The 25618-nt window shown below is 41.1% G+C and overlaps 3 protein-coding genes across 3 annotated transcripts in view; 1 reads left to right on the top strand and 2 right to left on the bottom strand.

The window, feature by feature from the left end:
* APEH (acylaminoacyl-peptide hydrolase) overlaps window positions 1-25618 on the top strand; it is a 78921-nt gene that overhangs the window by 37895 nt on the left and 15408 nt on the right. Inside the window, exons 42-43 of the mRNA XM_083604136.1 lie at window positions 173-275; window positions 803-909. Of these exons, the coding sequence (XP_083460262.1) occupies window positions 173-275; window positions 803-909 (210 nt within the window). The remainder of the gene's footprint in view (window positions 1-172; window positions 276-802; window positions 910-25618) is intronic.
* Window positions 8293-12567, bottom strand: LOC310757824 (taste receptor type 2 member 8-like). Its single transcript, XM_083603559.1, has one exon. It carries the CDS (start codon window positions 9469-9471, stop codon window positions 8560-8562), a length of 912 nt encoding a protein of 303 aa, XP_083459685.1. The 5' UTR covers window positions 9472-12567; the 3' UTR covers window positions 8293-8559.
* Window positions 19546-22307, bottom strand: LOC310757823 (taste receptor type 2 member 1-like). The gene has a single exon (XM_083603558.1). The coding sequence runs from the start codon at window positions 21125-21127 to the stop codon at window positions 20213-20215; it is 915 nt and encodes a 304-aa protein (XP_083459684.1). The 5' UTR covers window positions 21128-22307; the 3' UTR covers window positions 19546-20212.

The raw sequence follows: 25618 nt of genomic DNA, 5'->3' as shown, positions 1-25618 counted from the left end.
ATCTCACTAATCCTCACTATGCAGGTTGCATTCACCCTCTCGTCTTCTCTGACCCCATTGCCCCACTCAGCAAGGTCACTTCTACAGCTATCTGAAAATAGTTTTTTGTTTGGCTCTTTGGTAGAGCTCAGGATTGAGGGCATGATGCTAACGGACTGCATTGTTTCTATAGGAGGTATGCAGTGCTAGGTCTGCCATACTGCTTTGAGAGGATTCCTACTGAGGAAGACCTGACTGCCATGCTGCTCTGCTCCCCTATAATTCATGCTGCAAAGGTAGGAGACAGTTAGTGGAACTGTTCATTGGATGTAGCATGTGTCCCTCTAGGAGGTGCCGTTTTTTGTTGGGTCATCCCCCAGCCCACCCTTTGTGCCATATGTAGGGCTCTGTGTATTGCCCCAGTTTGGCACCAAAACTGTACTGCTGCTTAATTTGCATTTGCAGTATAGAATTCAGCATCCTGAGAACCCTTATGGCTAAAGACAGACTTGCCTGTACGTGAAAAATGCTTCCTGATATTTGAGCAGCCAGAAGAAAAGCGAAATAGGATTTCTGGAGTGTGTCCTTTCATTGTCCTTAATGGCAACAGGGATGCCCTTGACTATATCTATAAATAGCAGAAGCCAAATAGGCATCTAGGTTCCGCTGGCTTCATTTGCATGGTCTATATAGTTGCAGGGTTCTAATTTTCTTGGCACAGCATTTTTATTTTTTACTTTAGTGAAAAGGCAGATTTTGGTACTTGGCTCCAGGCAAGAAGCAGGGCCTTGTTTTTGTTAGTCACACACTCCTTCTCCTACAGGTGCACACGCCATTATTGATGTATGTGGGTGCCAGGGACCGGCGAGTGTCTCCGTACCAAGCTCTGGAATATTACCGTGTGCTGCGAGCCAGAGGTATCCCTGTGCAGTGAGTTCTCATCCTTTGCCTTCCACATATTTGGGTTAGCAATCTTCACACTTTTGCTTGAACGGAATCCCATGCCTGGTAGCTGAGCTATTCTCTCTTCCAGAATGTATTGAAACAATCAGTGTTTGTAGAACACAAGTCTCTCGCAAAACTAATCCAAATCTGAGAGCATGCATACTTTGACGAGTGTGTGTGTTCCTTGTGCAATCCTTCTGTTCCCAAAACATGCTAAGGACCCTTCTTCCAAGCTTTTCACATTGTATCTGCATAACTGCTCTGGTTTCTCCTCAGTGTTGTTCCTTATTCTCATTTGACCTAAAGCTAAAGGTATACAGAGGCCTTCTCGTAAATATGGAGAGTGAACACACCAGGGAATTAAGGTTTCTCTATATTTGACTGCCGTACACTTGGAATCACTGGCTTGGTTGCTGTTGGTGGAATAGCACCCTCAGTCACTTCCACTTCATGTTCGTGAAGCTTCCTCGGTTTGCTGCCCCATTCATCTTGAGGTGGTGAGAGTGATTACCTTTGTGCCCTTCTGGAAAAGTGCATGGAATTGAATGGGGAAGCTAGAAGAGTACAGTGGTACCTCGGGTTAAGTACTTAATTCGTTCCGCAGGTCCGTTCTTAACCTGAAACTGTTCTTAACCTGAAGCACCACTTTAGCTAATGGGGCCTCCTGCTGCTGCCGCACTGCTGGAGCACAATTTCTGTTCTTATCCTGAAGCAAATTTCTTAACCCGAGGTACTATTTCTGGGTTAGCGGAGTCTGTAACCTGAAGCGTATGTAATCTGAAGCGTATGTAACCCGAGGTACCACTGTAATGCTTCTCACTTTCTCCTTCAGCTGTATATGCTTAGACTCAGGTCAGTACCTGAGCAGCTGAATGGTAAGCAGAATAACTAAGAGGATAGGAGAGGAAGGAAAGCAATTTGGGAGTCTAGGAGGAGGACAGTGGAGCAACTGGTGGCAGGTGGAGGGAGGAGGCAGAGAGGGGAAAATTGGGTGCTGCAGGAGTCAGTAGAGAAAGAGAATTAAGTGCCAGAGAGCAAAGGCACACACGTGTATTTGCAAGTTGGATACAGTAAAATTGACCCTCTTGAAATGACATAATTTATTCTTAAGCATCACCAGCATCATTGTGTATGTCTGCATTGACTGAACCATGAAAACGACAGCTCTGGAACTTTCCAGTCCTTCCATGGCACAAAACCATGGATCCAAGGCACAGATCATCCTTGGAATTCTAGAGGATCAGCTTTAATTATTCTGGATCTGATTTTTACCCGGACCCCATAGGAAAGCGAAGTCTCTCTGTGTGTGTGTCTGTGCATCTGTTGTGAGGGGAAATGATTTGAGAAGGTGACAAAGAGAAAAGAACAACTGGAGGGGGTGGTGCTGATGGCATTCTCTCATAATTCCAAATGTTCCCAGAGGACCAAAAAGGTTGGTGACTCCTGAGCTATGCCACCCTTGCCTCCTTTTGCCCATTGTGTCCTGCCTAAATTAGATTTCTTATCAGGAGAAGCAGCAAGCTAACCAGTAGATGGTGCTGGTGCTTCAGTATCTACCCTTTCAGTCGAAGGGGAGAAATTACCTTTATGCAAAGCGTACTAGGTACACTATATTATTGCTACTTTGATCAGTTTTCACTCAGTTAAGCAACTGTCCACACTTTGGATACTCCTTAAGATCATTTTTTGCATGTCTGTGTGGCATAGTTTCTTTTAAAATTGTAGTATCAGGAAAATGATGCAATATGTAACAGATCTAAAGTTGAACAACTCTGTATCTGGAAAGACTAGCTTCAGCATCTAACTTGCATTACAAAAGAGGCTAAATGGACAGGTACAAGATAATCTGTTAGTGCTAGAAGCACATTATGGAGGACTTCAGCAATAAATATCTGTGGCTGGGTTGCAAGGCATCAGTACCAAAGGGGGAAGTAAGGATTGAACTGAGAGAAGATAAAAGAAAACATTTCAGGGTTACTTTTCTATATGGTAGCTGTATGGACATTTTGGTCATAAATAACAGTATAAGGCAGGGGTGGGACTTGGATGAAACTACATTTTATAATCTGTTCTGTTTTTGCTAACCTGTAAAAAAGGCCATGTACAGCTAAATGAATTGATTTCATATAGTGGTCTTGCCAGCCCAATGCCCACAGGAACCATGGTGCCTGCAAAGACTGTAACTGGTGCTTGCAAGCAAGGTCCCCAGACTCTGAGCTGCTTCTTTTTTAAAAAATGAATGTCTCTAACCCTCCTAGAAAGAAGTTATGGAGCCAGTGTGGTGTAGTGATTAAGAGCGGTAGTCTCGTAATCTGGGGAACCGGGTTCGCGTCTCCGCTCCTCCACATGCAGCTGCTGGGTGACCTTGGGCTAGTCACACTTCTCTGAAGTCTCTCAGCCCCACTCACCTCACAGAGTGTTTGTTGTGGGGAAGGAAGGGAAAGGAGAATGTTAGCTGCTTTGAGACTCCTTCGGGTAGTGATAAAGCGGGATATCAAATCCAAACTCCTCCTCCTCCTCCTCCTCCTTCTTCTTCAACTGGGGAGGTACCCTTCTAAATGATTTCTGTAAAATGAGTGAGGCTGGCTTCTCCTGCCTGTCATTGTTTCTAATTATTGAAGTTAGAGCTGTGATTGATAAGTGAGTTGTTTGAGCACCAGGCAGCAGGAATTGCTGGGGTTCTAAAGAGCTGCTGTGTCCCTCACCCTTTTAGTGTACCTTTCCTGCTCTGTTTTTCTAGGAGTCCTTGGAGTGCCTGGAATCTCCACTATTTGCCCTACTCTTTTTCCATATCAACCAGGATGCATTTTTCCTGTGTTGATTTTGTCTAAGATCAGGTTATTTTCTGCAAATATTACTACACAATAGGCGAAGCTAGGTGTTAAAGAATCCCCTCCTCAAATAGCAAATGCAAAACATTGCAATGAACCTTAAGACATTTCTGTAGGTGCGGGAACTGTTGTCCAGGCACTCGTTTAGAATTAATTGTATAGTTAGCTTAAAGTACAATGGTGTACATGTCTTATTCAGAAGTATTTCTCCTTGTGTTTAATGGGGCTAACTCCCAGGTAAGTAGGTGCAGGATGGCAGCCTAGGCCTTGGTTTAGGATTGGCATGGAATAAAACAGGGTTCTTGATCTGTAACTCCACACTGACTTCCCGTTATAAATTTGAGGTATTCTGGTAGACAGGGGAGCAGCAATGGCTGTACACACTAATTTTGTGTTACATTTGTGGCAGCCATTTTGTGACAGGCACCCTCAGCACTCTCAAAATTCAAAATGTGCTCAACTGGTCCAAAGAGGTTGGCAACCCCTGTCTTATATGCTAATTTACTACAAAATCATGGTATGCAAAATATTGGGGAAAGGCTCAGATACCAAACATGACTGAGTGGGAATTGACAATTTATTAATAGGAAGTAATGGGGAAGCTTACAAGTTATATAGGGGTTAATGAAGGGAAGGAAATGATTAAGAGACTTGTTCAGAACTGGAAAAAGATGTATGTTTTTTATTGGTATAATAATGCACATACTTCAGGAACTTTACATTTTTTTACTTGACATGCTGTAACAAGAAACAGGTAGTGAAGGGCAAAATCATAGTATGGATGTACTATATAGCGTGGAAGTGTTGCATAGCCTAGTTATGTTATTAAACTTGAAATGCATATGTATTGCATTCCTAAGTAAATTCCAAATGGCGGCTGCAGTACACAGCGGAAACCATAGTTCGTTTTTGGTTGCACTATTATGCCTACAAAGTAGGTTGCAAACTTTCAAATCTTGTATGTTCTTTCTCAGACATAGCTGTTTAAAGGAAATCTTTTTTTAAAGACTGTGTTCCGTTTTATAGCAGAAGAGCCGAAGGGAAACAGAAGGGCGATGGAGAGGGTGGCACAAAGAGCACCCCTGTTAGTACAATCAGTTTCCTATATCCACAGGCATCAGAATATAGTACAGTGGCACCTCGGGTTACATACGCTTCAGGGTACAGATGCTTCAGGTTACAGACTCCGCTAACCCAGCAATAGTACCTCAGGTTAAGAACTTTGCTTCAGGATGAGAACAGAAATCGTGTGGCGGCAGCGGGAGGCCCCATTAGCTAAAGTGGTGCTTCAGGTTAAGAACAGTTTCAGGTTAAGAATGGACCTCCAGAACGAATTAAGTTCTTAGCCCGAGGTACCACTGTACATGGTCCACAGATAATATAACTGGTGTCCCATAACATCTATTAACATCTCATCCTGCAGAGCAATATGGTTCGTTCTTACAAAGCCAAGTAGGTTGTGGAACACCCATGATTTAGCAGACCTATTTTCCCATGCCTAGGCTAGGCTGTAGGATCACCTGGAGTAGCCAGAAGATGAAGTGATGTCTGAGTTTTGCCCCAAAGGGGCAGTTCAGACATCATTAGAATTGCTAACAGAAAGCCACACAAATGCCTTGTGCTTCTACTTTTTCATGTTTTCCAAACATCTTAATATAACAAACCTTTGGCTATCACAGCCTACGACTTATGTCAACCGCGACTAATGGTTTTCTAACTTTCTTTCTGATTTTGCATGTTATTTAAATAGTTATTGCTATAAAATCCAAATCCTAAATAAATTCCTTCTTAGTCCTTTTTCGCAATAATTCATATACCATATATTTTGCTCTATAAGACTCACTTTTTCCCTCCTAAAAAGTAAGGGGAAATGTGTGTGCGTCTTATGGAGCGAATGCAGGCTGCGCAGCTATCCCAGAAGCCAGAACAGCAAGAGGGATCGCTGCTTTCACTGCACAGCGATCCCTCTTGCTGTTCTGGCTTCTGGGATTCAGAATTTTTTTTTCTTGTTTTCCTCCTCCAAAATCTAGGTGCGTCTTGTGGTCTGGTGCGTCTTAAAGAGCGAAAAATACGGTAATTCTCCTTACAAAACTTTTTGCAACCCTACAAGCGATGTCAATTGATTGCAATTGTCTTCCAAATATATCATAAATTTCTTCCAATCTTTCAGGAAAGTCTGGTCTTGCTAGTTCTGAATTTTCCCAGTTAATTTCGCCAACTTGGCATAGTCCATCAGTTTCATCTGCCACTCCTCTTTTGTTGGTAGTTCTTGCTTCCATCGCTGGACTAATAGTATTCTTGCTTCAGTTGTTGCATATAAAAACAATTTTTTATCATGCTTGTAAATCTCTGTACGTCATTTTCATTATATTTTCCTTTAAAGCACTGCTGGCAGTGAAATTTATTCCCTCTTTCCATAATTTCCCCCAATCTTCTAATTGTATATTATAACCAATATCTATAGCCCAGTGTATCATAACTGATTTAACGTCTTCATCTTTCAAATGTCACTCCAGTAATAATTTATACATTTTGAATAATATTTTAACTTGTTATTTAACAGTTCTAATTCAAATCTCGATTTTGTATATCCAAATCCATTTTTCTTTTTATCATCTTTAAACATTTTGTTAATTTGCTGATAATGCAACCAATTATTCACAAAACCTTCAACTTCCTCATAAGGTTTTAATTTCCATTGGTTATCCATTTCCACTATTGGTTCATAGGTGGCCCAATTTTTATTCATATTTATTTTTTTCATACTCATTGTCTCAAAATGCATCTATACTCTTAAAGGTAAAGGTAAAGGGACCCCTGACCATTAGGTCCAGTCGTGGACGACTCTGGGGTTGCGGCGCTCATCTCGCTTTACTGGCCGAGGGAGCTGTGGTACAGCTTCCGGGTCATGTGGCCAGCAAGACTAAGCTGCTTCTGGTAAACCAGAGCAGCACGTGGAAACGCCGTTTACCTTCCCACCAGAGCAGTACCTATTTATCTACTTGCACTTTGACATGCTTTTGAATTGCTAGGTTGGCAGGAGCAGGGACTGAGCAATGGGAGCTCACCCCATCGCGGGGATTCAAACCGCCGACCTTCTCATCGCCAAGTCCTAGGCTCTGTGGTTTAGACCACAGCGCCACCTGCGTACTCTTAAGAGGACTCAATTCCATGAAAGGTCCTGAATGTAGAGCCTGAGCGGAACCAAACGTAATCTCTCTCTCTCTCTCTCTCTCTCTCTCTCTCACATACACACACACACACACTCCAAAAGCAAAAAGTTAGTACTATCTAAAAGGTCCAGTCCCTGCTCAACCATACTGATTGTTCAGAATTGTGGACAACAGCAAAGGCTATCCCCAAGTATACAACACGCTTACATATATGTTGACAGGATTTTGTAAAGTTGAATATGATGTAGTGTCACATGTAGGAGTATGTCACTGTTGCTGAAATGTGATTGGAGCATGATGGAACAGAAGTGTAGGCAGAGAACGGGGGGCATTATATGGAGGAGCAACTGCTAGCAGCAGAAGGCAGATAAAAAGTTAAGGACTGTGGCGATCACACAGGGTCCCTGGACGTTTAACGGTCTATTGATCCCTGTGCCACCACTGTGCTCGCTTCCCCACTGCTACCAACCCATTACTCTCGGGTAAAACACTGAGTCCAGACAGTTGTTAAAAGTGAACCAAATAAACAAGTTTATTTTATAAATATCAACAAGTTTACGGTTTCTCAGATAATATTCCTGTCAGTATCTTAACTTTAGTTTCTTTACCGGCCTATACCTTCCTAATACCTTCTGACTGATTATCTCAGCTGTTTGACTGACTCCTCTTAACAAATTCTCTCACTCTCTCACATCAGACTAGCCTAACCCACAGACTTATCCTCTCTGTCTCTTCTAACTCCAGACTGTCTTCTCAACCACCCTAACTCTAACTAACTCACTTCCTTTGGGTTCCCATTGGTTAGTCATTTTACAATTAGTTAACCCTTCCCTTATGAACCCAGTATGATGTCACACACCTAGGAGGGCAAATGCCACAAGGACGCAGTAGGTGGGCACAGCATTCGCTAAAGAAATGATTTTTAAAAGTCCAAAGCAATACATAGAATTATCACGACTGTACAAGCATTTCATTTGTTTCTTCTTTTCATATGTGTCAACTGCTGCAATGCCTGTATTTCAAAAACAATTTGTAGATATCCTAATAGTCTGAAAACCTTAAAGGTCCACAGTTGTGAGTTTGCATTAACCACGGTTTGAAAAAGTGACCCAGTGTTGTTACCTATGCATCATTTCAAAGATAGAGTATTAGTTAGTTTAAAATGCCATTACAAAGTGATCAAGATTCACAGGGTAATGGGGGGAGGGGCGCTATTGGATTGCTGTTTTTATTTTTATTAGGTATTTCGTGGTTTTATATCTTGATTTTATTCTGTGAACCGCACTGAGACCCCCAGGTGTAGGGTGGTATATAAATTCAAATAATAATAATAATAATAATAATAATAAATAAAATAATAGAATCATTCAGTCAACCAGTGCTAGGATAAAGTTCTCTTTAAGGTGGATGAGCTGTTGAGGATCAGATTAAATTTGAGGTTTCCTTGCTTGCTGACTGGAAACTGCGGGAAGCAAAAGATTGAAGCCACCTGTCACCATACCATAGTCCCAGTCCAGCTTCCCCATGCCCTTCAGTGTCAGCTCTTTACCTTAAAAAACACACACACCAAAAAAAGCAACCTAGGGCAAACTACATGACCATTATGACATTTAAAATACCTGTGATATTTTTTAAGGCTTTGCTCCTGAAAGAATCTGGGTAGCTGCCTGCTTGAGTTTGGGATTAACAAACACCAGGAGGATACCGTGAGCAGAGGGGCACATTACCTGCACCACTGAACACATTATTGAACCAAATCTCTGTTCTGATTTTTCAAAGTATCTAAATACAATGAATAGGTGTGCCATGTAAAAAGCGACATAAATGATCAGGAAGGAGAGGACTGTCCCAGCTGCCTTGATATGAGCTTCTGTTTGGCGGCTCCTGAAACTGGTTCCTTTACCTGTCATATTGCAGATATGTCTGCAGAGCGAGGCTACAACCATGGTGGAGCAAAGTAAAGTCACAAGAAGGGGACAGCTTGAACCAGTAATTAAAAAGAAGAGTTGGAAAGAGCTGCCACTTTCTATCCATGAGTATCCTTGAGTCATGTTTGTTACGTTGGCTGTTGTGGTGTTCTGATGTTGCACTGAAATATTATGAAATGCATAGGCAGAAAAGAGCAAGGAGGCAGCTAGAGATACTGCAAGAAGCCAGGACACCAGGTGTGATATCCTCAGCTTGCACCAAAGGAAGAGGGAGTGGGTGCCGTTCACTATCTTGATGCAATAGAAGACGCAGAACCAGGCAAGGAGCCAGTATCGGAAGAATATGACAAAGCTTGCAAAGACATAAATCATTCTCATCGTTATGTGGTTGAACTCCAACTTTAAGTAGTAAATGATTATTGCTGGAATCGTCAAAACTGTGGCACAGATACTGGACGTTCCCATGGACAGAAGAAGTTGTTCCTTGGCATCGAGGGTCCTGCATTTAGCCCATTCAACAACCATCACTGCAGTTATAAAGCTATTGGAGATGAACCCACAGAGGGCCATGTCGATTACAACCACCAGAAAGGCAATGATTTGGGAAGAAGGCATATTTCCGGATTCTTGCAAATTGCTGTATAGGTAGTCGTTTGCCAGCCAAAATTGTTGAGTTCAAATGGAGAGTGCAAATGTGGTAGCAGATCAGCGACATGCTTTTTAATGCATTGGGAACTATGCAAATGAACTGTGTGTCAAACTACCAATTTCCATAATTCTTTTATCTGGGGTAGTGGTGTTGATACTAACTATATAGAAGGGCTTCCTGTCACACAACTTTGTATGTATCAGGATTGCTCCTTCAATTTGGTGTTTATGTGAATAAGAAAGTTAGCCATAGGCAACTCCTTTGTGTCCCAGATTTTACTGCTCACTTAAAGAATAACAGGAGCTGGAAATACCGCTGTTGAAACAAGGAATAATCCGCCTCTGTAAACCACATTTAGAAGATGTTAGCTGGCTTGCTTGCCCTCAGGTCCCCCTCATTTTGGTTTCCAGGAACTTCACAGCCAATTCTTATATTTGCTCCCAGATCATAAGCAAATTCTCAGGCCCCAAACCAAAAGCTTGTACAGCCCTTGTCAGTGCACTTTACCTTCCTAGTTCCTAGCTGCTCATCTCCTCACATGCTCCCCCAAAATATTGCTTCTTCTTCATGAAAAGATGCACAATGGACGAGGCAAGCTAGAAACCAGCATGGGACGGTCATAGTAGCAGGGTTGGCTCAGAGGCCTGTGTTAAAACACTCTTTTACTTTTTTAAGCTTTACCAGAAGCATTTCTACTTATTTGGAGTAGTGTATAGTTGAACTACGGAAGCATAAATTTTGGTGACCAGTTCTCAGCTGACTTACTATGCTGAATGCCTATTGATGCTTAAATCAACCTCAACCCTGCATTGTGTCATAGGACACGCAAAATGTGAAACAAGCTTTTAATACTGTCAGGTACTTTCATTTCTTCTTTTTAGTTTTCCCCAAAGGGCCTCAATACTTGTCATCCTGAGTAAAGAAATTTACAGTGCTCAAGGATGCTGTCCATTCCAAGATCTTATACTTATACTGAGTCAACAGACACAGTCCAACTCAGTTTATTTATTGGCAGTTTTTATCACCCACCATTCACTGAATATGTCTACTTGAAAGTTAATCCTATTACATTATATAGGCTTATTCTTAGGTGGGCGTACATAGACATCTAGGTAATTGATGTGTTTATCTTTCAGATTACGATAGGCTTTTTTTATTCTTTTGTGCAGGAAGGAGAAACCTATAGCCTCCAGATGTTTCTGAGCTACAGATCCCATCAGCTAGCTTTGTTCAGGGGTGATGGGAGGTGTAATGCAGCAATATCTGGAGGTCCACCACACCTGCTTAAAAATTACTTAGGTTTGTTTACAACCATTTACCGAAAGTGAAATGTAAATATGGGTCCCTGATGAAGCACAGTGGTAACTATATCCATTCTTTATTTGCATTCCTGTAATTGCCGCTGAGGATTAAGTAGACTTAAGGTGACAGCAGGTCATCTATTAACTATGAAAATATTGTTAGGGAAATGTAATGGATATAATATCCCTATTTACAATGGATTCGTCTATTTCAAAAAAGAGAGCCTTCGATAAAATCGAAACCTGGGCTATACAGTGGGTGATACAAAACTGCAGATTTGACAGCAGATATAACCAGTTATTGCAAGAAAATAGGAAATAAGGCAACAGCAACATATCATCTCCATGTAAAGACCCACCCAGTACCTTTAAAAAGAGGCATAAGGCAAGAAGTTAGCTTTTCACCTAAACTACACTCACCTAAGCTATTTACATTCACCTTGGAAGGTGTATTAAAAGCTGGAGTGGTAAAAAAAAAAGGAATATGTGTTAACAGAAGATATCTAAATTTTCTATGATATGCAGGTGTTGTAATAATAAAAAGTCGACAAGAACTACAAGAAATGCTGGAATAACTGAATGAAGAATCAAATGAAAAATAAAAATATTTCTTTAGATTCAAAAGCTAAAGTGTTCAATACAGTGGTACCTCAGATTAAGAACTTAATTCGTTCTGGAGGTCCATTCTTAACGTGAAACTGTTCTTAACCTGAGGTACCACTTTAGCTAATGGGGCCTCCCACTGCCGCCGCGCCACCATGATTTCTGTTCTCATCCTGAAGCAAAGTTCTTAACCTGAGGTACTATTTCTGGGTTAGCGGAGTCTGTAACCTGAAGCGCCTGTAACCCGAGGTACCACTGTATGTGCATATTAGCTGTGATGTGTTATGAAGAACTGGACACACAAAGAAACATGAAAATTTAAAGAATAGTACAACATGCCACGGGACTCACAATGTTAGGAATATCATTAAAAGATAGAAAAACTAATAATTGGGTACAAGAAAGACTGAAAGTTGTGGTTGTAATGGAAAAGGCCGTGAAGCTAAAGTGGGCAGGCCATGTGGCCGGAGACGATTCAGGCCAATGGAATAAAGCAGTGTTAGTATGGTGACTCTACAGTTTTAAAAGGCCACCTATGTTCTCTAAGAAACCAGAACTATTTATTTTAGGCATAATGACATCTGATATTAAAAACAAAATAAGACGGCAGTTCATGTATGCAGTCACCACCGCCAGGAATCTAATAGCCAGAAACTGGAAAAGGGAAACACCACCAACCAAGATAGAATGGCAAACTATACTGGTAAAATATCTAATGTTAGCGAAAAAAATGGAACCAGTGAGAGGAGCCTCAGAAAAGGAGGTAGACAAGGAATGGAAAATGGTGAGAGAATATCTCCAAGGATACTGCAATAGTAGAGGCTTTCTGACGTTAGAAGAATGAGTAACAACATATGGTATTAATACAAAAAAACAATAATGACGAAATTAAATAATGGATATAAGTAGGAAGACGATGTTTGGATCTAATGGTTACAGCAGGAAGAGTATTCACATTTCTTTTAATTTCTGTTTGTTCCACTGTATATAGGCATGTTAAATTATATGTAGGTAGCTACGATTAATTGAACTGGAACATAGATTTGAGCAGTTTGTAAACTTAAATGCTACCTTTTTCCTTTATGGGAAATCCTTTGCTATTTGTATTTTCCTTCTGATTATTATTTTCTTTGTTTATAAACTCAATAAAGATTTATTTTTTTAAAAAAAGATCACCTATGTTATGGTTGGACCATCCAAAACTAACAGCACAGCTTATGTGGATGCAGGAAGCAAACAACAGAAAGTGATGGAGAGAACTTGAAGAGGGGTATATCCAAAGATCAGTGGAGGTGAGGAACAGGTTTAAGGATTAAAATTCTACAAGACAGGCTTAAGCAGTATGTGGACTGAGAACACCCAGAAGTGCAAGCTGGATTTCGAAGGGGCAGAGGAACCAGAGACCAAATTGCAAACATGTGCTGGATTATGGAGAAAGCTAGAGAGTTCCAGAAAAACATCTACTTTTGCTTCATTGACTATGCAAAAGCATTTGACTGTGTCGACCACAGCAAACTATGGCAAGTTCTTAAAGAAATGGGAGTGCCTGATCAGCTCATCTGTGTCCTGATAAATCTCTGTGTGGGACAAAAAGCTACTGGATATGGAATACCGGTAACTGATTGGTTCAAAATTGGGAAAAGAGCACGACAAGGCTGTATATTGTCTCCCTCCTTATTTAAGTTAAATGCGAAAGGCTGGACAGGATGAATCCCAAGCCGGAATTAAGACTGCCAGAAGAAATATCAACAACCTCAGATATGCTGATGACACAACCTTGATGGCAGAAAGTGAGGAGGAATTAAAGAACCTTTTAATGAGGGTGAAAGAGAAGAGCGCAAAATATGGTCTGAAGCTCAACATCAAAAAAACGAAGATCATGGCCACTGGTCCCATCACCTCCTGGCAAATAGAAGGGGAAGAAATGGAGGCAGTGAGAGATTTTACTTTCTTGGGTTCCATGATCACTGCAGATGGTGACCGCAGTCACGAGATTAAAAGATGCCTGCTTTTTGGGAGAAAAGCAATGACAAACCTAGACAGCATCTTAAAAAGCAGAGACATCACCTTGCCAACAAAGGTCTGTATAGTAAAAGCTATGGTTTTCTCAGTAGTGATGTATGGAAGTGAGAGCTGGACCATAAAGAAAGCTGATCGCCGAAGAATTGATGCCTTTGAATTATGGTGCTGGAGGAGACTCTTGAGAGTCCCATGGACTGCAAGAAGATCAAACTTCTCCATTCTTAAGGAAATCAGCCCTGAGTGCTCACTGGAAGGACAGATCGTGAAGCTGAGGCTCCAATACTTTGGCCACCTCATGAGAAGAGAAGACTCCCTGGAAAAGACCCTGATGTTGGGAAAGATTGAGGGCACAAGGAGAAGGGGACAACAGAGGACGAGATGGTTGGACAGTGTTCTCGAAGCTACCAACACGAGTCTGACCAAACTGTGGGAGGCAGTGGAAGACAGAAGTGCCTGGCGTGCTCTGGTCCATGGGGTCACGAAGAGTCGGACACGACTAAACAACAACATATTCAAAGATGGATGTGAAATGCTGTAGAAGAAGAAAGAAAGATGGCAGTATCTTTATCTAGATGCCTGAAAAGTCTAATTCTTGCATTACCTCTGTGCTTCAGTTGTCCCTTGGGATTTGGATAACAACTTTCATATAAAGCAGGAGAAAATGCACACTAATGTTGAAGAAAGAATGTGTGATTTGAGCACACAGAAAATGCAATTTTACACAATGTTGAGGGAGAGACATTTGGTGTACAATGAAGGAGAAACAATATGCAAAGAACTGATCATACAGAAACATCAGAGCAGGGGCAAAAACCGTATGCATGTTTACTCAGAAGTAAGCCCTACTCTGGTCATTTTCTTCTGGGTAAGCAGGCATAGGATTGGGCATTGTTCACTTATCTTGATACAACAGAAGATGCAGAGCGAGGCAGAGCCAAAATGGGGAGAATATGACAGGCTGCAAATAGAAAATGCTGTGAATTCTCCAAGTGGTTCCTAAACACTTTATACAGTAGTTAATGAAAACTGTAGTCAGTAAAACTGTCTTGCACATATTGGGTTTGGTTTGGGACAGAAGATGTTAACTAGTAGTGAGGCTCCCATGTTTAGCCCATTCAGTGATTATAACTATAAAGTCATTGCAAAAGAGCCCGCAAAGGACCAAGTCAGCTGCAGTTCTCCAAAAGCCAACGTTGCAAACATTGCCCAAGGAAATACATGGGTTGAACCCTCTTCTTTTCAGTCACTGGTTCTGGCTGTCCCTTTCATGAACCCCCCCCCCCCAAAGCTAAGCACTATTAGTCATATTGGTTAAGTGTCATGCCACGGGGCTGAAGCTCAGCTATGAGGACATCACCATCCCAGAAATCTCATCCTCACAAGGTGTTTTTGCCTTTGCTGAAAATAGGGATGAGCTTGAAACTCCCATGAAATGCAAGGATGCACTTGGTTATGCTCCTAGGCCCCAGGCAATAATCAGTGGTACAGTAGTAGTAGTAGTATAAGCATTGCTTGCATTAGACGTGACACTAGGTTTTTAGAAGATCAGCAACAACAACAAACTACAAGCCTCTGGTTGAAAAGTGCTGAAACCAAGACTGGCTTATACCATAGAGCAGGCATTTCCAACTCCCAAGAGACTATGATCTACTCCCAGTACAAAAAAAACTGTTTTTTTTAAAAAAAAAAATATTTATTGGGATTTTACAAAAAACAGAGATTTACAGAATGGAAAAACGACAGAGAAAAGTAAAAAATAGAAAAAGAATACAAAAAATACAAAAATTCATAGAAAACAAACAAGAAAAAAAAATACAAAATACGAAAAACAAATAGATAGGAAAAAATTAAAAAGCAAATCCATTTTTTGATATCTTTAAGTTCATTTGCTTGTTTCCTTGACCTCCTCACACCTCCCCCTTTTGTATTCCCATTTACATAATCAATTCAGCAAATCCTTACCCTTTTTCATCTATCTTAACTCTATATCATAGCATATTATAACTCAATATTTTCGTCCATTTATCAATTCATTTTTTACATATTCTTGTTAACTTTTGTTGCTAATTACCACTTATTGCCAATCCAAACATAATTTTAACATTCATTAATTTTACAATATTTCTGAAGATAAACTTTAAATTTCTTCCAGTCTTCCTCCACCGCCTCTTCTCCCAGGTCTCGGATTCTGCCAGTCATTTCCGCCAATTCCATATAGTCCATCATCTTCATCTGCCACTCTTCCAGGGTGGGTAGCTCTTGTGTCTTCCAGTACTTTGCGATAAGTATTCTTGCTGCTGTTGTTGCGTACATAAAGAAAGTTCTATCCTTCTTTGGTACCAATTGGCCGACTATGCCCAAGAGAAAGGCCTCTGGCTTCTTCAGGAAGGTATATTTAAATACTTTTTTCATTTCATTATATATCATCTCCCAGAAAGCCTTAACCCCTGGGCACGTCCACCAAAGGTGAAAGAATGTACCTTCATTTTCTTTACATTTCCAATATTTATTATCGGGCAAATGATATATTTTTGCAAGCTTGACTGGTGTCATGTACCACCTGTATATCATTTTCATAATATTCTCTCTTAGGGCATTACATGCCGTAAATTTCATACCTGTGGTCCACAACTGTTCCCAGTCAGCAAAAAAAAACAACAACAAAAAAACTGGCAGTGATCTACCCATTGTCATTGGAGGGAGGAGGAGCGTGCGTGGGGTGGGTGGGTGAATTCCCCAGAGTTGTTAAGCTTTTTTTGGAGGGAATTGCTCCCCCCCCCCGTGACTTTTTGTACACGATAAGGATCCCGCGATCTACCAGGATCAGCCGGGGATCTATCAGTAGATCACTATCTACTGGTTGGACATCCCTGCCATAGAGGTTTTTCCTGACTTACCACAGGGACACCCTCATTCCTCAGAACAAGTTCCAGCTGAACTGAGGTACAGTGGTACCTCAGGTTACATGCGCTTCAGGTTACATACGCTTCAGGTTACAGACTCAGCTAACCCAGAAATAGTGCTTCAGGTTAAGAACTTTGCTTCAGGATGAGAACCGAAATTGGGCTCCGGTGGCGCGGTGGCAGCAGGAGGCCCCATTAGCTAAAGGGTAAGAACAGTTTCAGGTTAAGTACGGACCTCTGGAACAAATTAAGTACTTAAACCTGAGGTACCACTGTACTTGGTAACAATAAACTTACGAGTTGTAGAGTTGGAAGGGACCCAGAAGGTTGTTTAATCCAACCCCCTGCAATGCAGGATTGATTGCTGCTTTAATTGATATGTTGTATCTGTCAAATTAGGATAGGTTTTTCTTTCATCAGTATCTTTAAAGACATAAATTTGTTTGCAGCTGTTTACAGAAAGGAAAATGCAAAGATGTGTGCCAGAGATAGCAGAGTGGTAAATATATCCCTTCTGTATTTGCATCCCTGTGATTGCTGGTGAGGATTAAACAGGCTTGAGACAATGCCTTTGTTTAGAATTATGAAACTTCTAATTCTTTCATTACCTCTCTGCTTCAGTTGCCCATTGGGATGTAGATAACAACAGAACAGAAGGAAATGCAGACAATTCGTTTGACCAATATGGTTCTACATGTCTATACTTTTGAATAGCTGCTCTTTTTTGTATAGGTGAATATGGAAGGTCAATATCCAATCAAATGGCTCTGAACTAAAGCTCATACATCAGTCATAAGGATAATCCCACTGCCCTGCAGATGAATAGATAGGATTCCTAATTTCTTTCTAGTCATTCATATTACTTACTCATTCCGACTAGGCATAAACATTGCCAGCAAGGTACTCAAAAGGGCTGTTGAGATGCCTATAGCAACAAATCGTTCATTTGAAGTTACCCCGCAGTTCCTAGTTTTTCTGCTGAAATAGACATCTCAGTAGCCCTTCTGTATTTTGTGCAGTGCAATTTTGGGGAAGATAGCTGCGGAGTTGGAAGGTTCTCGTGGTGACTTTGCTGCCACTTATTTGGTTGATTCCCAGAGATGCCCAAAGCCCATGCAGAAAGCTGCCCTGTCATCAACATGGCCACTTTACTGGGGAACTCCGCCCGCCCCTAACTGGTAAGGAACTTACCTAGTACAATAGTTGTGCCTTATTAATTGTAGAGTTGGAATGTTTAGTCAGAGTCTTATTTCTTGTTATATGAATCCATTGGTTCAAGTCCTGGCCTCTGGAGCAGGAGTGGGGGGGGGGAGCTTGCTTCATCTTTCATATGACAGCTGTTGAGATATTTGAAGATGGCTAGCATATCACCTCTCAGTCTCCTCTTTTCTAGGCTAAACATACCCAGTTCCCTCAACTGTTCCCAATAAGGCTTAGTTTCCGGACCCCTGATCATCTTGGTAGCCCTCCTCTGCACACGTTCCAGCTTGTCAACATTCTTCTTAAATTGTGCCCAGAACTGGAAACAATACTTCAGGTGTGATCTGACCAAATCATAATAGAGCGGTACTCTCGACTTCCCTTGATCTGGACACCATACTTCTGCTGATGCAGCCTAGAAGAGCATTAGCTTTTTTTGCTGCTGCATCACACTCTTGACTCATGTTACACTTGTGGTCTACTAAGACCCCTGGATCCTTTTCACATGTACTACTGGCAAGCCAGGTGTTCCTCATCTTATATGTGTGCAGCTGGTATTCCTGCCTAATTGCAGAACCTTATATTTGTCCCTACTAAAATTCATTGTGTTAGTTTGAGCCCAGTTCTTCAGTGAGTTAAGGTCATACTGAATCCCAATTTTGCTTTTTGTGACATTAGCTATCCTTCCCAGCTTGGTGTCACCTGTAAATTTGATGAGCATCCCCTCAATTCCTTCATCTAGATCTTTTTATAAAGACATTGAACAACAGCGGACCTAGGACAGAACCCTGTGGCACCCCACTGCTCACTTCTTTTTTGGATGATGAGGAACCATTAGTGAGCATTCTGGGTTCAGTCAGTCAACCAGCTACAAAGGCCTGAGACCTGTGGGTATAGGGTGGTATATAAATCCAATAAATGAAATAAAAATCAACCCAACAGTTACCTTGTCCAGCCTACATTTTACTGCTTCTGTACAGGAAATAATAACCAATAATAGCACCATTGATGCAACTCATCAATGCAGTTATCTATGCTAAATATGGAGATGTGTGATAGTAATGTGTTTGGGTTTGATTTAGCTGTTTTTCAGAAGCGGGGCTAATTTGCACGGTTTACCTTGGAAAAAATGTTGGGTGATATTTCAGAGTACATTTGGTTTGTCAGGTGACAGATCAACCCTAATGGTAGACACACTGCCATGATTAGTACTAGATGATCATTTCTTTCCATGTCTGTTGTGATAACTGTCTTCGTATGCAGGGAAAGTCCCTAACTCGCTGAGGGCTTGAGACCCATCGACTTCCCTCACCTGGTTTAGCCAACTATTCGAAGCCATTACCAGGATGTGGCCACAGTTGCATGCTGACAGCTTCCAGAAGCCACAAGTGAGAGCTGAGTGCAGGGTGGGGCCCAAACATGGACAAACTACACTAGAAGGAGCACAATGTATTCCCCATCAGAGGTACTACCCATTCCAGCAACTCCTGAAGCCAAACTGGTATTGCTCTGCATTCCTTTAGACTACATCAGCAAGGCTGAGAGAGGGTCTTGTTGTCTGGGCAGCCCAGGACCTCCCTACACACTGCTCAGGCTTGCACTTCGGAGAGGTCACTTTGGTGCTGCTAACACAGCGGTTTGTCTTCATCCCAGAGGCATACTCCATTGCCTCTTGGTACTGACGGAATGCCAACAACAATGTCATACCTGACAACACAGCTACAGATAATGAAAGGTCAGCTTCTCTATCTAACTTGTATGACAGGAGATGCAAAATGGCCAGGTACAAGACAACCAGTTAGTGCCTTGGGTATACCAGGAAGGAGCTCATTGTTAGGGTTGAGCAGAAGTGTTAGGAACTTAGGAACATTCAATAGTAGGCAAAGTGGTCTAAACCACTGAGCCTCTTGGGCTTGCCGTTCAGAAGGTTGGTGGTTCGAATCCCCGCGACGGGGTGAGCTCCCTTTGCTCAGTCCCTGCTCCTGCCAACCTAGCAGTACGAAAGCAAGTCAAAGTGCAAGTAGATTAATAGGTACCACTCCGGCGGAAAGGTAAACGGCATTTCCGTGCGCTGCTCTGGTTTCACCAGAAGCGGCTTAGTCATGCTGGCCACATGACCCGGAAAAACTGTCTGCAGACAAACGCCGGCTCCCTTGGCCTGTAAAGCAAGATGAGCGCAGCAACCCCAGAGTCATTCATAACTAGACTTAACTGTCAGGGGTCCCTTTACCTTTACCTAAAGGGGAATTAAGCAAAAGCCTCTGTACTTGAGTAAGGATTAATTTAGAGAAGGAAGGGAAGAGTCAAAGAAAACATTAAAAGTTATGTTCTCATATGGTATCTGTGTAATGAAGCAAAGAGGTTTTGGTCATCGATATAGAATATAACAGACAAAAATGACACTGTGACAATTTGGATTTTAGAATCCATTATATTTATACTAACTTGTACAAATGAGTCCATGGTCTTAATGCCATGTATCATTGTAGCTGCGAGATTGTGTTATGCAGAATAGGTAGGGAAAGGTTTGTGGCAAAGTGGGCGACATAAATGTAGGAATATACTGTAATAGGAAGCTTAGGCATTGCATAAGGGTGAAAGGAGGAGGCAAAAAATTAACAGATTTGTTCAGCATTGGAAAACGTTTCTTGATTAGTAGCCAACCCCCTCCCCACCTTCTAGTTTTTCCTTGTGAATGTTTTCAGAAGCATCTGCCTTGCTGCCTGCTTGAGCTTGGGATTAGCCAACAGCAGGATCGCACCCTGTGCAGGGGAGTACATTAGGATCACTGTTACACACACTGAATAAACAGGGGTGATTCTTTCAATATTTTCAAGTACAATTATGGAATGTGCCACGTAAAAAAAAATGTAAACGATCAGGAGGGAGAGCACTGTCCCAGCTGCCCTGATATGAGCTTTTGTTTGGAGACTTTGAAGACTAGCTCCTTTACCTGTCATCTTGCAGACATGTGTGTAGAGTGAGGCTACAATCACAATGGAGCACAATAAAACCACAAGAAGGGGACAGCCAGAAGCAGTCATTAAAAAAAAGCCTTGCAGAGAACGAGAAAGTTGGGTTGCTTTCTTTCCTTGAGTCACATTTGAAGTGTTGGTTGCTATGTTGCTCTGGAGCTGAAAAGAAATATGTGGGATTGTAATCAAGGAAACAAAAACCGAAAAGACTTGGGATCCCACAAGAAGCCAGGGCAGCAGCTGCGATATCCTCAGCTTGCACCAAAGGAAGAGGGTGTGGGTGCTGTTCACTATCTTGATGCAATAGAAGACACAGAGCCAGGCAGTGAAACAAAATCGGGTGTATGAGACGAAGGTTGCAAAGAAGTAGAATGTTTGAAACACTAAGCCATTGCTTGAGTTGGTTATTAAGAAATTAGTAATGACTGCAATCTCACAGGCAGTGGCAAAGATATTGGACGTACCCAGAGAGAGAAGTAGTTGTTCACAAGTTGCAAGACTCTTGCATTGAGCCCATTCAGTGACCATCACTGCAACTATAAAACCGTTGGAGATGAGCCCACCTAGAACCCAGTCACTTGCAACCACCAGAAATGCAATGATTTTGGAAGAAAGCATATTTCCAGATCCTTGCAGATTGCTGTATAGGTGGACTGACCAAAGTTCTTGAGTTCATGCAGCGCACAGGTGTGATGGTAGCAGATCAGCAGCATACTTTTTAATCCATTGGGAACTATGCAAATGAACTGAGCATCAAACTATGTAAATCAATGTGCTACCAAGTTCCACAAGGCTCTTATTTGGGAGAGTGGTGTTGATACAGACTGTATAGAAGGGCTTCCTGTCACACAACCTTTTGTGAATCAGGGATGTTGCTCCATTTTGGGAGTTATATGAATAAGAAAGCTTGCCACTGGCATCCACTGCAGTGGCCCAGATTTTTCTCTGCAGGGAAAAAGTGTTAGGAGTTGGGGAAATGGCACTTGAAGCAAGGAAGGAACATCAAGAAATGGCGTTGGAAGATACTCGTCGTCTTGCTTACACTCAGACCCTCTTAGTTTTGGTTCTCATGACTTTTTAGCCTATTATCCCACTTCATAAAAAATATTATTTCCACCACAGGAAGCTATCTCATGCCCCAAGCTTAAAAGTTTCATAAAGTCTTCACCGGTACAGTTTACTATTTTTTGGTGGCTGCTTATTTCTCTGACCCCAATACAGCTGTTGACATCAATCTGTCGTTTCCCCCCCCCCCTTTATGAACAGATACACAATTGAATGACGCAGTATCTAACTTCAGCAAGTGACAGCAATGGAGTTAGCTCAGAGATCATTTTTCCAGTGCACATGCTGCAATTGCTGCTCTGCTTAAATCAGCTCCAGCTCTCCACTGACACACAGTATACTCATAATGTAGAGCCAGTTTTTAATACTGTCAAATGCTACTGTTTCTTCTATTTAGTGTAGCCAAAAGACTTCATTGCCTGTACCATTCAAAGTAATGTTTTTGATTGTACTCAAGGGTGTTGTTGCCATGCTAAACCTCTGAACTTTTAAAGTATATATATGCATTAAGGGACATAAACAGCCCAAGCTATACATCCTTGAAATTTAATTATACTATATTCAATGGGCTTACTCTATGTACAGTGTGCATATGATTACAGCCTTAAATGATAGGTTTATCTGTCAAATAATTATAGGTTTCTGTTTCCTTAGTGTATTAAAAGCACACAGATTTGTTCACTGCTGTTTTCCAGGATGGAAAAAGATTTAGTGTCTTTTACTAAGTCTAGTGGTAACTATTTCTCTTTTCTTGCAAAATTATACAGTGGTACCTCGGGTTACAGACGCTTCAGGTTACAGACACTTCAGGTTACAGACTCCACTAACCCAGAAATAGTACCTCGGGTTAAGAACTTTGCTTCAGGATGAGAACAGAAATTGTGCAGCAGCGTCACGGAGGCAGCAGGAGGCCCCATTAGCTAAAGTGGTACCTCAGGTTAAGAACAGTTTCAGGTTAAGAATGGACCTCCAGAACGAATTAAGTTCTTAACCCGAGGTACCACTGTAATTGCAGCTGAGGATCAAATAGGCATAGGACAGAATCTTTTATTAGAGTCATGATATATCTAATTCTTGCATTGCTTCTTTGCTTCATTTGCCCCTTGGGATGTGGATAACAAAAGAGTGAGTGGGGGAGCAAAAAATGCAAACTAGCATGTAATAAATTTGTTGTGCTTAGAACACACGGGAAATGCAATAGCACCATGTTGTCGTGAGACCTTGTTGTACATAAATCGAACTATTCAAAGTAGATAAGAGCACAGTATGATCAGAAATGTCTGACTCCAATAAATAACAACCAACCACATGTTCCTACGAGTCAACAGAGAGCACATAAAAGTGATCGCCTACCCATTCTTTCCACCTGCAGCATGCTGAGTCTGTTTCTTTTCACGTGAAGGCTCCATTTAGCTATTCGGATGAATAGCCATTGATAGACCTGACCTTCATGGTACATCTAATCCTCTCCTAAGATCCAAACTTCTTCCACCGACTCTTCTCCCTGGTCTCGGATTCTGCCAGTCATTTCCACCAGTTCCATGTAGTCCATCAACTTCATCTGCCATTCTTCCCGGGTGGGTAAATCTTGTGTCTTCCAATGCTTTGCGATAAGTATTCTTGCTGCTGTTGTAGCATACATAAATAAAGTTCTATCCTTCTTTGGCACCACTTGGCCGACCATGCCCAGGAGAAAGGCCTCTGGTTTCTTCAAGAAGGTATATTTAAATACCTTTTTCATCTCATTATAAATCATCTCCCAGAAAGTCTTAATCCTTGGGCATGTCCACCAAAGGTGGAAGAATGTACCTTCAGTCTCATTACATTTCCAGCATTTATTGTCGGGCAAATGATAGATTTTTGCAAGCTTGACTGGTGTTATGTACCACCTGTAGATCATTTTCATTAGATTCTCTTTTAAAGCATTACATGCTGTAAGCTTCATACCTGTGGTCCATAACTGTTCCCAGTCAGCCATCATGATGTTGTGTCCAACATCTTGTGCCCATTTAATCATAGCAGATTTCACTGTTTCATCCTGCGTATTCCATTTCAACAGCAAGTTATACATTCTTGACAAATTCTTAACTTTGGGATCTAACAATTCTGTTTCCAATTTTGATTTTTCCACCTGGAAGCCTAGTTTTTTGTCCAAATTATATGCCTCCATTATTTGATAATAATGGAGCCAGTCTCGCACTTTATTTTTTAATTTTTCAAAACTCTGCAGTTTTAATCTATCTCCCTCTTGTTCCAGAATTTCCCAATACTTCGGCCATTTGGCCTCCATATTGAGTTTTTTCTGAGCCTTTGCTTCCATTGGTGACAACCATCTTGGGGTTTTATTTTCTAGCAAATCCTTATATCTTATCCAGACATTAAACAATGCTTTTCTGACAATATGGTTTTTAAACGCTTTATGTGCTTTAACCTTATCATACCACAGATATGCATGCCAACCAAATACATTGTTAAAACCTTCCAAGTCCAACACATCAGTATTTTCAAGAAGCAGCCATTCTCTCAGCCAGCAAAAGGTGGCTGATTCATAATAAAGTTTAAGGTCTGGCAGGGCAAATCCACCTCTTTCTTTAGCATCAGTTAATATCTTAAATTTTATTTGAGGCTTCTTGCCCTGCCAGACAAATCTAGAAATATCTCTCTGCCACTTCTTGAAACAGTCCATTTTGTCAAAAATTTGCAATGTTTGAAACAGAAACAGCATCCTTGGCAATACGTTCATTTTTTGGAATTTGGCCTAACAGTGATAACTTCAAATTTGACCATATTTCTAGGTCCTTTTTCACTTCCGTCCAACATTTTTCATAGTTGTCTTTAAATAAGTTCACATTCTTAGCAGTCATATTAACCCCTAAATATTTCACTTTCTTAACCAGTGTTAATCCTGTCTCCTTCTGAAGCTTATCTCTCTCAATCACAGTTAAATTTTTCTCTAAGACCTTAGTTTTCATCTTGTTCAACTTAAAGCCTGCTACCTGACCAAATTCTTGAATCAGTTCCAGTACTCTTTTAGTACTAGATTCTGGCTCCTGTAAAGTCAATACTAAATCATCAGCAAATGCTTTCAGTTTGTACTGTTTAGCTCCCACTTGTATACCTTTAACCAATTGGTCCCTTCTAATCATATTTAACAAAACCTCCAGGACCGATATAAAAAGCAATGGAGAGATTGGGCAACCTTGTCGTGTTCCTTTCTCAATCTTAAATTCTTCCGTCACTACATTATTCACAATTAATTTAGCCTTTTGTTCTGAATAAATTGCACCTATACCATTTCCAAAACCTTGACCAACCCCCATCCCCTGTAAATTCTTCTTCATAAAACTCCAAGAAATGTTGTCAAAGGCTTTCTCCGCGTCCACAAATATCAGAACTGCTTTAGTATTAATCTTCACTTGTAGTTTTTCTAAAATATTAATTATGTTCCTCATATTGTCAGACAAATGTCTGCCCGGGAGAAAGCCCGCTTGATCTTTATGAATTTCTTCTGCTAGCACCTTTTTTTAATCTTTTAGCCAAAATATCTGCAAAATTTTTATAATCCACATTAAGCAGTGATATGGGGCGGTAGTTCTTGAGCTGTGTCTTTTCAGTCTCTGTTTTCGTTATAAGTGTAATATAAGCTTCCTTCCACGACTCTGGTGCCCTTTTCCCTTCCAGTATTTCATTACAGACTTCCTTTAAAGGTTGTATTAACCATTCTTTCAGAGATCTGTAATATCTTGAAGTCAGACCATCCGGTCCTGGGGATTTACCTAATTGCATGTTCTGAATGGCCCCTTCTACTTCCTGTTCCGTTATTTTGTAATTCAGCATTAACTTATTTTCCTGAGAGATTTTTTGTAGTCGATTAGTTTCCAAAAATCTATCAATGTCCATTTCTTTCTGCGTCTCCTGTGTATATAATTGTTTAAAATACCTCTGGAAGCACTTTCTAATCTCCACTGGATTCTGTATATTCTTTCCTTCCACTTCCAGATTCGTAATGGTATTAAGTTTTTGTCTTTTTTTCATTTGCCAAGC

Source organism: Podarcis filfolensis (assembly GCF_964270895.1).
Source record: "Podarcis filfolensis genome assembly, chromosome: 2".
Classification (NCBI taxonomy): domain Eukaryota; kingdom Metazoa; phylum Chordata; class Lepidosauria; order Squamata; family Lacertidae; genus Podarcis; species Podarcis filfolensis.
Note: the sequence above shows the minus strand (reverse complement) of the source record. Positions and strands in the feature narration are given on the sequence as shown.

Coding starts and splice junctions, on each gene's coding strand:
- LOC310757824 (XM_083603559.1), bottom strand. CDS start 9,471: ATGCCTTCTTCCCAAATCATTGCCTTTCTGGTGGTTGTAATCGACATG.
- LOC310757823 (XM_083603558.1), bottom strand. CDS start 21,127: ATGCTTTCTTCCAAAATCATTGCATTTCTGGTGGTTGCAAGTGACTGG.